Here is an 18,335-nt window from a genome sequence, read left to right as displayed (position 1 = left end):
AAGGAGTGAGAGATGCAAGGTCCGTAGGGGGAGGTTTCTCTGCTGAAGAAAGCTCCTTTACTTCTTTTGAAACCGTTGTTTTCAGAAAAGACACTGCTCTCCTTCCAAACCCTTCCTCATTTAATCTTCTCCCCTTGTTGGTAATACAGGTCACATAAAGTCACTTTTTATCACAGGACTCAAAGCAGCAGCTCACTACGGAGTTTCTTGATAAGTTCTGTCCTTCAGCTTCTTCTCAAGTATGCGGTGACCATTGGTGGCTTTCTGCCTTAGGGACCAGGAGAGAATGCTCCAATGGAGAGGTTCCAGACATTCATTTTGCTTCCTCTCATCTTAACTGCCTCACTACCAGGTAGGACATATTCATAACCCATGAAATGAGCCTCTATGGACAAAACGTGTGAACTAATTGTAAAGCCGTGTAAATGGCAGTTACTGGCAACACCAGATTGAACATTCAATTCCAGAGGGAGATTATTTAAACTGTTTGAAATAGCTAAGTTTGCATTTCAAGGCTGAATGATCTGATGTCTTAGAGTGGGCTTCAGTATGCAGGAGTGAGCAGCGGATGGGGTGGGGAGGAGATGGGGAGGCTGCCCTCTCTCACTTCCAGTGAGCAGGGATGTCCCACTTATTTCTCCCTCTCCTTGTGTTCATCTTCCTCCTGTCCTTTGGGGTCTGCTTTTGAGGGGACATCTGTAGGCAACTCAGTATCAGCAGCTGATTTTGCTTCCAGAAATATGTGCAAATTATCATTTCGCTAGTTTGCCTCCAATTTACATTTCACATGCCTGAGTTTCAAAGTGAATTCAGATAAAAGGTATCTTGGCGGCAGAGCTTTAAAGAAAATGTGAATATAAAGTGACTTAGTTGGGTAACAGAGACAGGGCTGATTTTTTTTTTTTTTTATTAATAGTCTAGCTGGGGTTTTAACAGGCTCTGAAAGGAGGGAGCAGCAGTGGGATGAAAGGGAAGGTATTGTCGTGGCTTAATAATCGGCGAAAGGAAACACAATGCAGGAATAAATGTTGAGTTTTCTGAGCAGAGCAGTGTTCCCGGTGGAGTTGCACAGGGATGTGTGGTATTCAATGAGCTCCTAAACAACCTAGTGAAGAGGAGTGAACTATGAGGTGGCAGACTTTGCAGGTGGTGCAAAATTACTTAGGGCAGCCAAATCCAAAAAGAGACTAGGAAGATTTGCCAGAAAATGTCATGATGCCAAGTGAGTAAGTAATAAAGGAGCAGAAAACGTTTGATGCAAAGCATCACTTAACTGCAGATGTCTAGTTGGGGAAAAGAGTAGGTATCTTGGAAAGCGAGTAAATTGCTGAAAAAGAGAGAAAAATTCACCACTTAGTGTCTTCAGCAAGGGAAATACAATGAAACCTAGCATTATATAAATCTGCAGAAAGCTTAGATCTTGAATATTGGATGTTTTGTAAGCCCTTCCATTTCAAAAAGGTCATAGTAAGTCTGAGCAGGGTATGAAGTGTGACAGAGGTGATCAAAGGTATGAGGAGGCCTTCATTAAAGTGGGATATTTTTCTGTGAAAAAGAAGAAATAGTAAAAACGTATTAAAATAATTAATTTTATGGAGGTGAATGGTGAAATGGTTGTTTACAATTTCTCGTAACAAAAAGAACTGGTGGCAATCAGTAAAACTATCAGAAAGAAGATTCAAGGAAAACCAAAGAATGTACTTTTCCTCACAGTGTGTAATCAAATAGTAAAGCTCATGGTCACTGGATGTGGGGGATACCAAATTATAAACAGGCTGAAAAAAGCTGGAAACAAATATCACGGAGGGTAGATGCATAGGTGCAGATGCAATCATTGGCTCAGGAGGTCCCTAGATCTTTTATTTTTGGACACTGAGAAGTTGTAGCAAGGAAAGCTCGATTTTTATTTGTTCTGTTTCTTGCACTGCCTTCCTAAGCATCCAGAGCAGAGCACTATGTGTGTTAGAGGATTTCTGTTACCCTGCACTAATGCTGTTAGTCAAGCACGCCTGCAATGGGGGTTTTATTGCCCCACCTGCAAGCCATACTGGGGTAGCAGGCGTTGCCCGCAGTGTGCAGTGCAGCCACGGGAGCACACCCCAAAGCAGAGAGAAAAAATGTATTGCGGGGAGACAAGCGTTGCTCTTGAAAGAAGTGTTGCTGCTCTCGGGATGTCGGGAGTCGCAAGGCCGGGCGGTGTGGCTCGGCTGCCGAGGTGGCTTCATGGCGCAGCCGGTTTGAGCACCCCCCTGGGCGGGCACGGCGTGCCCTTTGGCAGGGATCGCATGGCAGACCGCAGGGCTGACACGCAGCGCAGGGTCCCAGCCTGCTGCCAGGATGGTGGTGGTGGTGCTGTTGTGCTCCCAGCGTGGGGTCCCTCACCGCTGGAGAGGAGACGGTGCAGGAGGAGAGGAGTAGTCCAGCAGCAAAGCCAGGAGAGGCTGCAAGGGACGGCTGTCAAACAGTGAGTAAGAGAAGAGATGGGAAGACACGCTTGGGTGCTGTGGAGAGGTTTGTGTGCAGGTGGGTGGAAATACATGCTGCTGAGTACCAGTAGACTGATATTACTTGACAGAAACATCCTATGAGTATTTTAAGTGTCTTGTTAACATAAGCAAACAAGCTAGTCCTTCTCTGCAGGCTTTGACAAGCTCTAACCTATTTTGGTTTTCAAAAAGCTCAGCTGCAGGGCTGTTGTTTTTTGAAATAAACTTGAGATGTGCTGAAGAAGTCTTAGCAAATCCAAAACAATTTATTGCGGAACTATTGCTGGAGCAGTGGGCCAGCAATGAGGCAGGGAAGGCAGAAGACAAAGTGGGGTGAGAGAAAGACTAAAGAAAGAGTGAAAAGAAAAAGGAATGAAAATCGAAATGTAGACATGCAAACAGAAATAGCAGAGAAGGAAGGGAGGAAGTCAGAGACTAGACTCAAAAACTGAAGAATAAAAGGCGGTATTTTTGGAAGCGTGATACTGGTATAGAGGGGGAGATTATTTTGAAATACGATAATGAGGCTGAGAAAAAAAAGGAGTCATTTTGGCAAAAGGATAAGCCCGTCCTGTCCTTCACTGTGCTACATCCAAATAGGTCACTTACAAAAGAGGAAAGACAGAGTCAGCAGAGGAGAGGAGGGAAGGAAAAGAAGGTAGCCACGTCTCAATGCCCTTGTTGCTGAAGCCTTCAGCATGAGAGAGTGGTTCTTTAGAGTTAGTTCAAGCGTGGAAGAAAAAAATGTTGGTGACGAAGGGCAAGGGCAGTTCTTTAGCAAATGAGGTTCCCTCAGTGCAGGCGTCATCCAGGGAAGGAGATGCACTTTCGGTTCTTCGAAGCCCGCAGTGATGTGACAGTGAATTTGTGTGACAGTGGAGGGAATAAACAGCTCATAAAGGAGTTGGTGTATATTCTGCATGCTGTTGGGAACGACAGAGCAACTGAAATGTCATAAATACTTATCAGTTTAAGCAAATTTTCACCACTGATGACTGCTTTATAGACATTTAATGATGTGCCTCAAAGAAGATGTTCTAACTCATCTTTGTTCTTCAAAAGTCAAGGGGTAATGAAATATCGTGAAGACAGCCTAATGCTTCCCTACTGCTAAGATGGTATTTGCGTGGGTGGGATTTCTTATTGGTTGTGTGTGGGGAAGCAGATGACAAACCAGCTGTTAAGAGCTGAAACAAGTAATTTGTGTAAAGTGCAATGACAATCTAGCCTGAGGCCTTAATTTGTCTAAAAGCAACCATCTGCAAGATATTTTTTCAAGCAGTATGTAAATGACACTAGCACTAAAATTTTCCTCTTAGTGCAAGAAGCAAGGTCCAGCAAAAGGGCTTGAGCGCTGTCTTAAGGCACTGGTAACTGGGTTTAGATCCCGTTTCTGTCATGAATGTCCTCTTTGACCTTACACAAGCTACTTTATCAGTGTTTGTATGTGGGTGGGATGATGGAACGCACTGTTGGTTCAGGACTCCACGTGCTATTGCAGGATAAAAACTAAAAGCAAAAAAAGATAAAGAGGCAAAGTTAAAACCACCAAAAATGTTTTGGCAGCAGGTGGAGAAGGCTCGTGAAGCTCCTATTTTGATTGTGTTGGGGCTTTACTGATGTCTAAATGGAGTCAAGGTTGCGCTATGTACTCCTTAGTCCTCCTGCCATCCCTAGGATCCCCATACAGGGCTTATGGACCTGTTCTCTAGCTCACAGAAGTCAGTGAAGGACTATCTATTGCTCCAGCAGATATGGCTGGTGGAAGAAGATGTAGAGTCTACAATATCTATGGACAGACAAAAAATTACATTATTAGATTATATTAGATAAATGAAGGAGTGACTCATACCTACCTGCCTGTACTGTCCTGACTGCTTGAAGACAAGAAAACCAATATTAGCCATGTATTTTTAGAGCAAATGATCACTGATTATTCGTATTTAGGGATAAATTTCAAGACTATAATGGAACTCACAGACATGATCTCATAGCAAAAGATTAATTAACAGCTAGCAGTGTACTGACTAGCGATGAAAGTTGCATCATTTATTCAGAGCTACAGCAAACCACAGCTCCTTAAAAAAGTAAAGTGTTTGCACAGGCATGGAAATAAATTAAAAATGCACAGACATCAGTTTGCACTGAGAGGAGCAGTGTGGATAAGTACTGCAGCTTCTGTTTCACGAGCAACTAAATGCATTTTGGTGTTAACTCTAAGGAATTTTGTTCATGGCTGTGTCTATCATCACAATAGCTGTTTATGTCCACTTCAACCAGTCAGGAAGACTTTCAAACAAAGTGTAAAAATCAAAAACTCAGCACATGAACATGTTATAGACACTATAGATGTACAAGGAGTAGTATTGTAACAGCTGGTTATGATGTGAGTCAAGAAAAAGTAGATAATTCAAAGACACATTTGAGCTTAGGACAGTGTCTCAACCTGATAAGTTATGGATAGAAATTATGTCAACTGGATGTTGAATATCAGGGAAAAGGGCTGTATTTTGTAACAAAAGGTCTCATTGGAGTGCATTTAATCAGTTCACATTCATTAGGGAAACCATAATTCTGTAAATGATGCTATCCACAGACATGTGGCCAATCCCTAACATTCAGAAAGTGACAAATAGAAAAGAGAGGAAATGGCTTTTATGCATTTTGTTGGGTTAACTCTTTGTGAAACAACACATTAAAGTATGCATATAAGTTCGATTGCCGAGTTCATCTTCAAGTTGTTTCATGTTTTAAAGCATTTTAGTTCACCTTTACAAGTCTGAGGACAGCTTTGAATAAATGCTACTGGAAAAAATGAGACGTTTAAGTAGAACAGAAATATGTTTTACTGTACCTTATCTGGCTTTACTTACTATCAGTAGAAGTGAAGTTTGCTTTTCATTTAGTGTTTTATTGCTCACACAAAGATATACTTTGGAGAATGAGGTGCATGGTAGAGGTAACATAACCCAGGAACGTGGAAAATTTTTGTAAAGGTTTTTGTAAACATGGGAGAACTCAGAGTCAATCATACAAAGAACAAGGGAGAGCTAGGTTTGTATAATCCTGCAAAACAAAGAATGAAAAAGCTCTTGTCTGTAAATACATGCGGCGAGTGGGAGGAAAAAGAGGAGCTATTTATATTAAAGAACAATTCTTGGCACAAACCTGGTTAGATATACACTGCCTAGGATTAAATGTGAGCTGGGAATTAGAAAATGATGTTGACATTGGAGCAATGAGGTTACAGACCCTATGCCCTGGGTGCGTTCACCAAGGCTTTGGTTGTAACGTCATAACTGAGATTGGTCTCTGGTTCCATTTATTCAACTATCAAGCATCTCTTTTGTGTGAAACAATACAGCATATTCTCCCCTACTCACATCAGCTATTGACTGAATGAAGAATGAAATTTTCAATAATTTGTAGTTAATCCATTAATGAATAAACTACCTAAAAGGTACAAAACATGGGTTGAATGAAACCTTTAAAAATCACTTCAATGCCCTGCATACTCTAAGCTAGGGAGTAATGGCCATTTCAGACCTTCTTTCTCCTGGAAAATAATTGAACACTTATTCTCAGGCCAAATTTACAGACATGGGGTTTTAATTAGATAGCTATGGACTGTAGTATCTAATTGCTGTAATTACGCAGACTACAGCTTGAATTGTTAGGGGTAGCAGTGGCAGTCTTGGTGCTTCCTCAGCATGAATGTTTCCTCATAAGTGATGAAAAACTCGCTGGTGAGGTAGATCTTACTGGCAGGACTGCTTGGTCTGCAGGGAGCTTGTGGAATATCCATCCTTGGAGATATTAGAATTTTGACTTGACAAGGCGCTGTGCAAATGGCCTAACTGTGAAGTCAGCTCTGCTCGGAGCAGAGGGTAGGGTTAGAGATTTCCTGAAGTTCCTTGCCACTGAAACCTTTCAACGCCCCCCATCAAAGACCACCTCCGTCACAGTGAGGTGCAGGTGAGCACTAGGCCAAAAGGGAGCAGACCTGAGCTCAGAGGCAGGTGAAGGGCTGATGGCAGGAGTGGAGGATGAGGAAGGGCTGTGCAAGGTGGGATGCAGGCAGAGCATGGGCAGTCACCTGAGATGAACCTCGGTGACAGCAGGGCCTGCAATGGCGGCAGTCCTCGCCCTCCTCCTCCACTCCACCTGCAGCCAGCAGGGCTGTATGTGGCAGTGACTTAGGAAAGTGACTGGCTTATGAGAGCGTACAATTTTGGGCTCCCCGATACAGGAAAGACATTGGTGAGCTGCGCTCTCAAGTCCTGTTCCCTAAGGCACCAACTAAACAATCTGGGGTGTTCTTACGGTGTGAAGGTTTGTCCCTCATGAAGACTAGGGTATACGATGTTCTCTCTCTGAGCAATGCTTCAAGATTTGTCCACCTTCAAAATGGCACTGTTTTCCCTGGCTATTTCAGGGCATGAAGTCACAGCTGCTGCTTTGAAAAAGAGGGTCTCTGCCTTCGTTCTTCCTCCACTTTCTGCTTGGTAGAAGTGAATGCTTCTGCCTTCCCACACACAGGGGATCCACCATCTGCCTGGGCAACAGCTGCACCTTCATTCCTCTGAGGACAAAGGGAGGCCCTGGGTCTGTTGAGGAGGAAGGGAAAACAAAATGCCTTCATTAGGAAGGAGCTTTCAGTCCTGAGGAATAGTAGTCAAAATTCATACTACCTTTTAAGGAAGAAAAACTCATGAATTACAGCAGCTGTGGTTAACAGAAAGCCTGAGAAGGTGGGTAAGTACAATGTGACACATGCATGAGAAATAAGGGAAGAGGCAGATGAATAGGGGAAAGAGCATAGAAGGATATATACTGGGGCTGCAAAAAATCAGTGGCAATATGAGGTATAGAAAAGGGACCATTTACATACTCCTTTATTTATTTAAAGTCTAGAGAACTCATGTATCTTCCTACTTAAAAGTGCAACTTTTTTCTTTTGGCAAAACAGTAAGTCAGCTTTTTAGTGAATCACTGAAGAGAGACAAGTGATTTTGGAGTGGGAGGAGGAGAGACAAAAAATCAAATGCATCTTTAAAGAAAACCATTTAATCTGAGTTGGAGCTGGAAGATTAGATTGTAAATCTCCATCTGAACTGGTTCAGATCTTTTAAACTATATAAACATGTACTTCTTGGGTTTGTAATGATTGGCTTGGGGATCCATTGTAACAGAGTATTTGACCACTGCTTACTGCTATGGGATTAACATTACTCAGTTGTAATTTCAACTAACCATACATGTCTTTAACTGCTTACTGACAGGCATTATAGAAAATGAGACAAGAATCTTTTCCTGAAAGTACCAGATATTGATGGCTGTCAGGGGTGAAGTGCCAGCTCAGCTAAATCAATGGCCTTTCCTGATAGGTGGCTAAGTGCTTAATACCCCAGTGCTCCTAGTGAATAATTCTGTCTGAACCAGGGGCACCTGGCTTTTTAGCCTTAAATTGGTGTCAGTAAAACGTAAGCCAAAAGCCTGTGGTGGTACTGTTGTATACGTATTTACAGATTGTGGGTTTTTTTTCTTCTTTCTAGGTCTTGGCTTTTGTTACTCTATTATAAATGGCCCTACTAATGCAACAGTCCTTGCTGGTTCAGAAGCCCGGTTTAATTGCACTGTGTCAGTAGGATGGGTAATTCTAATTTGGCTGTCCAATGGAAATCCTGTCCTCACTGTCATCAATTCTCAAGGAGCCGTTGAGACATCAGACCGCTTCACCTCTCAAAATTATACCAGTAGCAATGGTTTTACCTCGGAGCTGATCATCCACAACACCCAGCTGAGTGACTCTGGAAAAATTGAATGCAGCACCCAGCAAACTAGTGAGAGCAGCTTTGCATTTCTTTCTGTTCAAGGTGTGTATAGCCACCAATAGAAAGCTATTTTACTATACTGCACTTTAAGAATCCTCTGCTGAATTGCTCAAATTATCCTTGTGAAGGAGTACATGCTCTCATTTACCATCCTTTGCCTCCTGTGTTCCTTATCTCAATTTTACTGTCAAAGCAGGTTTCAGAGTCAAATTCAGAGTGCCATTAACAAAGGTTATAACTGCCCTTGTTTTTTCCTGTTACATCTCTTATTCTTTATTGGATTGCATCAAAGTGCCTGAAGGCTATATCAGGCCCACCAGCAGTCAGTTAAAAATTACCTTTTGGCTAGAAAGAGTATGGGTTACCCCTACACTTATCTTTGTACATGAACCTTCTGCTGTCTTTAGGGCAGATCTCCCTCTTGCTTTCTGACTCAGGAATCAATCTGTATCCAGCTTATATGAGTTTGATTTAATGGTACATAGAAGTAAAGCCCTTGAGGCACAAGGTGATACGCTTGATATGATTGCTGCTGCAAGCTACCATTTCCAAGGAACAAAAAGGTCCTGCGTATCAAGCCCCTGTATATGAGACTTCTTTCTCTTCTCTGAAGCACCAGTACTGACAAAGTGCAGCCACTAAAGCAAGATCTAACCACCAGACACTATCAGTTTGTCAGAGAGGTGCTTCAGGCAACGAGAACATCTCATCATCTACCCATAAACCTTTCCTGATAAAACCTGAGCATACTTAAAACTTAGAGAGAAACCCTGTTATTTCATTATGTTGCCCTTCAGCTGGAAATATATCAGGATGGCTAAAAAGTATAATTTCCTGCTTTTTATTGGAAAGGTACTGAAAGCTGACACTTGTGCTTTAGACATACTGGACAATGTGTCCGTGAAGTTGCAGTATCTGCATATTTATATCATGCATATGGTAGATCTGTGTTAATAATGATTGTTTTTTACTTCATATCTCAAGGCATGGCTATTTCTGGGTAGCAAGATAAGATTTAAAACTATCAGCAGGAAAGCAATGCAGCCAAATATTCTGAAGGAACAAAACATCTTTTCCCTCCTACAGTTAATGGATCTTTATTCATCAAAAATAGCACCTTAACAGTAAAAGAGAACAAAACAGTTGAAATTGTTTGTGAAGCCTTAGGATGGGCTCCATCTCCAGACATTACCTGGATGAGAAATGACACTTTCATTGATAAGTCGAGTTATGTTACCCAGCAAAGTCAAGGATCTAATGGCCTCCACGATGCCCTGAGCATCCTAACTTTGACTCCGACGGACACTGAGATTTTGACTTGTTTAGCTGACATAGAAGCACTCCCTAACCCTCAGAATGCAACTGTAACTGTTATTTTTGTCAACTCTACTATAGGTAAGTGAATGTTTGTTGTGCTTCGCCTATACTGTAGTGCCTGTACTGCACTGCCTGTACTCAGAACTATGCTTTTTGTTTTGTTCTGCTTTGTTTTATTTTGAAAAGTCTTTTATTTGCGAAAGAATGTTATGAGATGTGCAGAAGTGATAGAATCAAGACCCAGTAGTCACAACCTGATACATAGGTAGGGTTAAATTTACATCCGTGAGAGGACTGGTACAACTTTAATGCACCACAAAGTCTGAATTAGGACTGAGCAAGAAGTGCGGTACATCTGCCACTGACTCCTACTTATGGATTCACTGCTAAGAAAACCGACTTCTGCTCCTTGACCGAGTAAACATCTAACGAATCTAGATCTTAAATATCCTTGATTAGGCCATGCCTGCCACATGAACATAATTTGTTAGACCTCATTTACTCAAAGCCAAACTGTCAGGTGAATTGTTCTCCATAATATTCAACGCCAGATTTACCACTGACTTGGAAACAACCACTGGATTTTACTCCCAGTTTCTGCACACAATCCAGAATAGATTCTGTACTAGCACTTCAGGTGCAAATAGAAAGTTCCTCATATGAGATGTGATGGAGCTGTTGAAGTATGGTAGTAATGTTCCCCAGGGCTGCACTGAGGCTGGCACCTAATTGCAGATGTTAACATTTATCTGTAGGAACTTCTATACTGTATACCTATCACCAATCTGCTATAAGAAAGTCTTTGTACGTGGTGTATTCACCCATTACAGAACAAGAATCAGGTCATCAAGAGAAGCTGTGTATTCATGGGCTTTATGCCAATGTCTACTTAGATCAAAAAGCCATTGGGCCTGCTTTCCTCTTCCTAGCATAGTCTCTTTCACATCTTAGAGGAAGGTAAAAAATGTCCCTCAGCAACATATGTGGAATTCTTTGAATGATACATTTGGTAGCTTTTTATTGCCTTTTATTTAAGGAAATTTAAGGTTGCTTTAATCCAAGCATGGATTTTGGGCAAATCTCTCAAGAACAGTTAGCAAGACCTTTGAGAACCCTAGATATTTTTGCCAAGGTTGTCAGCATTTTCTGTAATGCTGCTGATATTTGGCCTCTGACATCCTGTGAAAATAAAATTCTGTAATTTAAGACATTCGTAATACTAGGAGGTTCATCAGGAAAAGGGTGATTTTACCCGGTCTGTGCTGCCAGTGTGGAACAAAACAAGTGGGACTATCACTAGAGATCTGCCTCACAATCTAACAGAATCCTATGAAAAATGTTTTTCTTTTCCGAACCATAACACAGTAAGAGCAAGTAAGAGGAGGTATCTCCCTGTGGATTAGCAGAACTTAATACAGACGAGGGAGATGATACCAAACCGTCCTTAGGAGCATTTCTCTGTTGGGACTAGCCAAGTGTCTCAACTGTCAGGTAGAAGAGTCTCAAGGCAAACTAAACTCAAAGCACTAATTGCATGGCAGGGAGCTGAGTTTACTGGGTAGAGGTACGCTGCCTCCTGTGGTGAGATAGGCCACCCTACAGTGACACCACTTTTATTAGCCTTATCCTGTGGTATGGGAAATGCATAGATTATATGGGGGTCTTTTTTGCAGTGGGTCTATGCATCCCCAGCTGTAGTCTGTACAGGGATGTACGGCCTTGAATCTACATTTCCTTTTATGAAATGGTGAGTATCATGAACTTCTATAATCATGCTAGCAGCTTCTCTTGATGTACTGATTCTTCTTCTGTAATGGCACATACAAAGACATTCTTAGAGTGGATTGATGAGGGGTTTGGTATAGAAGTTTCAACACATAAACAACTGAGGAGGTTGAGCAACTGTGCCTTTTGCTTTAACTATGAGTCACTATTAGCAAGCCTTTTTCAGAAGTACTTGCTTTATAATGCAATTGGAAAAGGTTATTTCGCCATTCTTAATATGACTTTTTTGTAGTCAACATTGATCCTAATTACTGACTAAGCAAAATAGAACTATCCTGAGGAAATTAATAAGTTCCCCTGCCTACCCATTTGTGAAGTGCTGAGGTATCCACCCTCAGTTTCCATAGCTACTTATTGTAAATCAGAAAAGGAGAAAAACAGATGTCATGAAGCACAATTAGTGTATAATTGGTGATTGTGTAGGACCATCATTCATTTCTCTTTGGAAAAATCATTGTGCAGCAGCAGACACTGAAAATTTGTCAGGATATCAGAATACGAAATCTTCAAATTATTAGAATGAAATAAAGACATGGCATTTACGACAGAGGAAGTTATATAATGTATATATCACACTTCAAATCTCAGCACTTGTCTAACTTTTTATGTACAGACAGCCTTAGCTAGCTGTTGTCAGGAAAGCACGTGACTGGCTTCAAACATCTAAGGAGTTCTTCCCAAAACTACTGTACTACCAATTTCAGCCTTCATTTAAAAGCTTGAGGAATATAATTCCTCCATGTTCCTCACAAGCAATACCTGTCCATTCACAAGAACTGCAACCAAAAATCTGAGCCCTCTTCAACAGCCTGTCAACAAATGTCCTACCTTCCTGCACCTCTAGATCAGTCTTAATCTCAGACCTTTCCATACAAGGTGATGCGTTTTTATGTCAGTCAGTCCTCCTCCAGCGTTACCTCACTTACGGTGGTGTTTGGCTCAGCTCCAAATTTGGTTACTCCTGTGGAATTATCCCGGTAGATGCATTCACAGAGCTGTTATTGGGAAATGGGGTCCATGACAGAGTCCCTTAGCTGGGCCCAAGCCCTCTTTGGCTTCAGTGTTGACTTCACATGGCCTTTGACCTGCAGAAAATGAAGATAGGGAACCTACCATGAGCCTGATCTTCCTTTGCTTTTTAAGTTAGCCACAAAGCTCCAAATTGTCTGAGAAGTAATGTGTACCTTTGCCCAGTCTCCCACTTCTCCTTCATCACAAGTATGTCTGGGGTTTTCTGCAGATACTTAGCACAAGTAAATTTTTGGGCAGCTTCAGGAGGAGTTGGAGGTCCCGATAGCAGCAGAGGATGGTCCCTGAATTCCCATAGAATAAGGAACTGGTTTTGTCCACACTAAGCCCCTTATGTAACTTGGTGTGGATTTACTAGTGGGGCTAAAAGGGGTTTAATGCCTTAGTGTCTTGGTGCCCCTCTCTTGCACCCCTACTTGCACGTTGAGCTGGCAGCTCCTGCATTCATACCTGCTGGTCCCAGATCCAGTTTCTTTCTAGGTCTTCAAAAACTGGGGAGAAACTACAATGCTGAAGTGCCGGGAGTGTTTGTGTTGTATCCTGTCCTCACTTCAGCTCCTTAGATCCTCTTTTGGCGTGTAACCTGAACCTGACAGGGAGTGAAATACCTTGGTGTGGCAGCCAGCCTGGAGGTATGGGCCACTGCAGGTGTGTTTAGGTCCTCCCTTCACACTAAGGTTAAGCTTTACTCTGTAGCTAAATAGCTGTCTTTCGTATCATAGGCATCTTGAAATCCCTGTGGTATGCTTTATGGAACAAAACATGGTAAAATATAGATATTCGTTTCAGTACTTCTAGATAAAAATATTATGAACAAGTTTATCATCAATTATAATTACAACTGACTACAGAATTAACTGCTAGCTTGAAGGTTACTGAGTGCTTTTTTTCCCTAATAGTCAGAAGAAATTCAAAACATGCTGACTGAGCATTAGGATTAGAGAAGACTGGAACAAATTGCTTAATCATAATGACCTGAGCTGTCGAGAATACAGACTCCTAACAGAGGTTCAAGGTTTGTAGGAGGCTCTGGTCCTGTATCTTTGCAGCCTGAAACCTCCAAATCCCAAACATATGCCCAGGCAAATTTGTAGATAGAAAGGATTTACTTCCTTATTCTCTGCCGGAGGTAAACCAGCAGACACTGTGGTTCACACATCAGGGGCATAGCCCTGACACAGCACAGCTACTGGTCACCTACATTGCTGCAGTACCTTTTCCAGAAGCGGTCAGCTAAACGTGGCCATGCAGTCATTACCTGGGACCTCTAATGAGGGAATGACAATCATAAATCCAGTGCAACTGAATGGGTTTTGCCAAGTTTGGATGTGTCTCACACCTGTAATTTGGATTGGAAGTTTGTTTCTAAACATCTGCCAAAATTTGGGGCTGCTTTTCAAGGTAGCCAAATTAGAGATGCTTCTGAAATATTTGGTCAAAACCAACGGGCAGTATGATGTGACAATCAGAACAGACATCTTGCTTGTTCATCCAGCTGGGTGCGAAACGCAGGGTGTTTTTAAAATTCTGTGCATGTGGGAGCTCTGCAGGAAAACTGTTTGGTCATAGCAACTGATTTCAGCAAGATACTGAATTATCTTCAAATCACCTCATTTAACTCTGTAGATTACAGCAGAGACAAAGGTATAAGTTAATGTTGTGAGAATGCCAGTAGTGAAGATGGGTTAGTAGATGCATATTCCCAAATGGTGCTACCCTTTACAGGTTTTGCTCTTTTCTGCTCTGTAAGTGGGTAATAGATGCCCTACCAAGAGTTTCCCAAAAATCAAACACTTGCTGAAATCAGCAAGAGAAATCCCAAGATGAGATTCATCAGAAAATCTTATCTACAGGGTAGAGATCTCCATCTGTACTAGTCACCTAAGGGTATTGCTGTGGTCTGTGGGAAGAAATGGACACTTCTTCAGGGCTGTTCATCTCATCCAAAGAAACACATACATATTTGGCCAGTTTAATTGTAACCCAAAATACCTATTTTCTCTCCTCTGACAAGAGCAGCTAGGCAAGATGCTTAATATCTGCAGTGTAGACATTTAAATTGAATCTTAACCCTTTTCCCCAATCTCAAATGTCTCCAAAGGATGTTGGGAGGCCCAGCATATCTACAAAATAAAGTTTAGGTTGGAAAATTACAACCCTGTGTTCTTCAGAAGAGAAGCTGTTGGAAAAGTTACAATTGCAATAAATAATTTCCATTTGGAAATATTTTAAATTCTTGGGCACCATCCATACATACAGAGTCTGTCATTTGGAAAACACAGACTCCTTGTTAAATAATCAACAAGCAGTTAATAACTTCTTACAGAAAAGGTAAATATTCTGAAAAGGATGTTTTGAGGCTCTGATAGTACAACATTTCTCCATTTAATTTAACAGAAAGTGATTACAGTGAAGACAGCAGAAGCACGTGGGTTATTGTACTTGCAGTTGTGCTTTCACTCATTGGTATTATTCTTCTGATCATTATTATTGTGGTTGTCGTACGCTGCTGCTGCCTGCAGAAGAAAGGTAAGTGGACCTTCACAATTGGTCAACACATTAAAAAGGATCTTCCATTAGATATAAATCTCCTGGATGCGTCAGCTCTGGTGCTGTGCAAAGACCTGTAAGCAAAAGTGTAAGCAGACAGATCCTACTCTCAGCCATGGCCTGATTAAGATGCTCCTTACTTTCATCTTACTGTTTCTCTTATAAATTAGTTCCAAAGGAATCAGCGTCAGCCATTCACATTAGCTACAAGGGAGGCGTGTTTTTCAGGAGTACGCTAACTTTCAATGACGTTTAGTCCCTACGCTGAGGGTCTCTGTTGAAGCGTACCTGCAGCGCTGTGTGCCTAATTTCCAATTTCGGTGTAAGCTGTTCTACAGGGATGTTTCGTGGTTTTGTAAACAGGGAGGAGAGAAGAGATGCCCCTGCGGTAGCTGGAACACAGTGCACTCTCTAAGGAGAGCTCTGTAGTAGGTCACGATTTAGTTTTCTGCATTTTAAATGTATTTTTTATTATTTTTTTTTTTCTCTTTCTCAGGATCTACATACCAAAATGAAATAAGGTAAGCTGGATGAGGTGGGAGAATTTTGCCTTTTCACTGAACCCTTTTTCAGGCTGCTGCAGGATGGTGAGAGGGATGTGCCAGTTCCCATGCCCAGCTCTCCCAGGGTGCTTGGGTGCTACCTGGCTGTGGGACCTTGCCCATTTCTGTATGCACAGCAGGGGACGGGGGCCAGTATGCAGGGAAGGAGACTGCCCTTAGGGGCAAAAAGCGAGGGCCACAGCTTGCGGCAAGTGGCGAACTCTGTTCCTACAGTAAAGTGGGTGGAAAGAATCAAAATCCTGCAAACGCTCCGTCTCTGATTCAGCAAGCGCAGGAATTACAAACCGAAGAGACACTCCTACTGAAGCTGATGGGCAAAGCACACCCTTAAAAACGGGCTCTACCCCGAGGTAGCCCGGGGAAGGCAGGTAAGGCAGGGCAGGTAGGAGGCGCGCTGCCTGCACCGCCCGGCTGCCTGCAGCGCTGCCCGCGCCGCCACAGGAGGTCACTGCGAGCCCGGCCGTGCTGCTGGGGATGCCGCGGGATAGCTTGGCAGGCAAATTAGACCGTCTCCCCAGCTCTTTTAAGGTTCGTTAGCGTTAGAGTGATAAAAATTAAAGAAATAAATAAAGCTGCCCCGATGATGACTGTCAACGCTTAATCAAGTGATTATCAGACGCACTTGAGTACAAAGCTGTTGGTACGTTACTGCATTGAGTTGGAAAATCTTAGAAATCATTAGCTGACGGTTATCAGCATTAAGATCCTATTTATTGGCTCCAGTGCGGTCGTGACAGCAACGTCAGTGGGGTTATTTGGAGTTATTTTTTCTAAGCTTGTAGGGAGCGTTGTGAATTCACACTCTGCCTACGCCTGTGGGGCTTTTAACTCTCCGTTCCGTAACGAGTTTACGAAATGTTACACCACGTTGCCTTGCACTTCAGTAATACCTAGCTTCATTAATGGCCTCTTGCAGGGAAATTTTGTGAAGGTCTGCTGACAGATTTCCCTTTATAGAGCACTTTATTGATACAGAACGAAATAAGGAAATTAGGTAAATGCTATATTCTCCAGAGGAAATGATGCTAATTATGCCGTGCCATACCAGTAAACTTTCACATGATTCCTTAGTTTGTGATGCTAAATTGATCTTTTTACCAAGTGCAGCTATATAAACAGGGCCGGATTAAATCAGCAGCGAATGGGAGGCCAGAAGCAGGTCCAACTTGCATATGAATTTTGCTGCGAATAAAGCCTACAAAGCCTTTTTCCTTAGATTCTGACTCGGTTCTGCCAAAAGCCTTCTGCAAGGCTCAGCTCTGCTATGAGCATGCAGGGAAGCATCTGCCCAGCAGTGGGGACTAGTATGGCTGGGTCTGAGTCCTTCCCAGGACCCTGCCTTGATGCTGTGGGTCTACACAGAGCCTGCTTTCAGACAACATGAACAGGTCCAGAATACAACATAACATTACTTTCCCTCTATGTTTCTGAATCTGGTCTGGGGAAATACAAATCTATCATCTTCATGACAGAATGAGTTTTTAGATCCCAGTGCAGAAAAGTTCCTATTTTCTCATTAACTTTAAACATGAGCTGTCATACTGACTTCATAACCATTGTTTACACACTGAAATGCTTAAGGAAGTAGTTAAGCACTGGGATGAGTCCAGGGTCTATGGTTCCGCGTGGACTCAGAAACTCAGTGCTGACAGTCCTGCAAAGTTTTAGCATGTGCAAACAATGACACTGAAATCACAGGATTTATTTACAATCACAGATTTTGTAGGTTTGGTGATTTTTTTCTTGGAAGGAACCTACTTGCAGCAAAAAGAGGGATGATTGTCCAGATTTTGGAAGCTGCGTTATAGTAGTAGCAAAGAAGTGGCGAGACCAAAGATATGTTGTATTACTTTCCACATTTATTTTTAACTTGGCTGACTATCTTTCTGTACCTCCCACACTTTTTTGTAGCTGCTTTCGGTTTGGCTACTGCATGAGTTTGTTGAGATCTAAGGATCAGATAAAATAGGTGGTACAGTGTCATATAACACGTGGGGGTGGTATTCCTAAACAATTGCTGTTGTCTTCTGGCAACCATGACAGGTTTCTTAGTGGTATCTGACATATTCATCTCTTAAAAAAGCCACATAGTCTTAGCTGGCTTGTCAGATTTATGTGTGTATCAGTAATGCTCATCTGAAGCTCTATGGACCTGCAAAGTGATTCCTACTAAGCACGAAAAGTAAATGCAGTAGTTTCCACATATACTGCTACCAGTGAATATTTCCTCCTTCCCCTACAAATCCCTGGGTTGTCATAGTCCTGCCATCAATTTGTGCTCACCACACCAGAAACCCAGGCAAAGATGGACCTGGGACTACCCCGGCATGGAATCCATGGTAGGAACAGATGAATAGTAGTATCTCTTCTAGCATGAGAATTTTGAATAAAAACGCACTCTTCTCTCACTGTGCAGCTATGCAGGTCACCGTTGTGCAAATACAGAGATGTGTAACTTTAACCAAGGAAGTTCTGTCAACTTCACTGTGGCTATGCTCCCTTGCAAAGTAAATTTCAAAGTGGAAGATTAACTTTGGGGTATACAGATGAATCACTTGGGAGCTAGCTGTGGTGATGTGAGATAACATGCTTTGTTTTTGCAGTTGGGGGGCTCAAATCACAAAAATATTGAGCTGACCTAAGTGACTTAGCTGGTGTTCCATTATTGGGCTACTGAATATTCTGTAAATCAAAACTGATTTCCTACTAAACCTATGATCTGAGACAGACTCTTCCCTCTTTGAAGATTACTCACTTTATTTTCCTGCTTT

At 42.2% G+C, this 18,335-nt stretch overlaps 1 protein-coding gene across 1 annotated transcript in view; it reads left to right on the top strand.

Annotated features, from left to right (window-relative positions):
• The first annotated feature begins 294 nt into the window (after positions 1-294).
• The window catches only part of IGSF5 (immunoglobulin superfamily member 5), a 29,490-nt gene continuing 11,449 nt past the window's right edge, over positions 295-18,335 (top strand). The window contains exons 1-5 of the mRNA XM_086481636.1: positions 295-352; positions 8,042-8,362; positions 9,407-9,715; positions 14,849-14,980; positions 15,498-15,522. Of these exons, the coding sequence (XP_086337762.1) occupies positions 295-352; positions 8,042-8,362; positions 9,407-9,715; positions 14,849-14,980; positions 15,498-15,522 (845 nt within the window). The remainder of the gene's footprint in view (positions 353-8,041; positions 8,363-9,406; positions 9,716-14,848; positions 14,981-15,497; positions 15,523-18,335) is intronic.

Source organism: Leptosomus discolor, chromosome 1, assembly GCF_034619465.1.
Source record: "Leptosomus discolor isolate bLepDis1 chromosome 1, bLepDis1.hap2, whole genome shotgun sequence".
In the NCBI taxonomy this organism is placed as follows: domain Eukaryota; kingdom Metazoa; phylum Chordata; class Aves; order Leptosomiformes; family Leptosomidae; genus Leptosomus; species Leptosomus discolor.
Note: the sequence above shows the minus strand (reverse complement) of the source record. Positions and strands in the feature narration are given on the sequence as shown.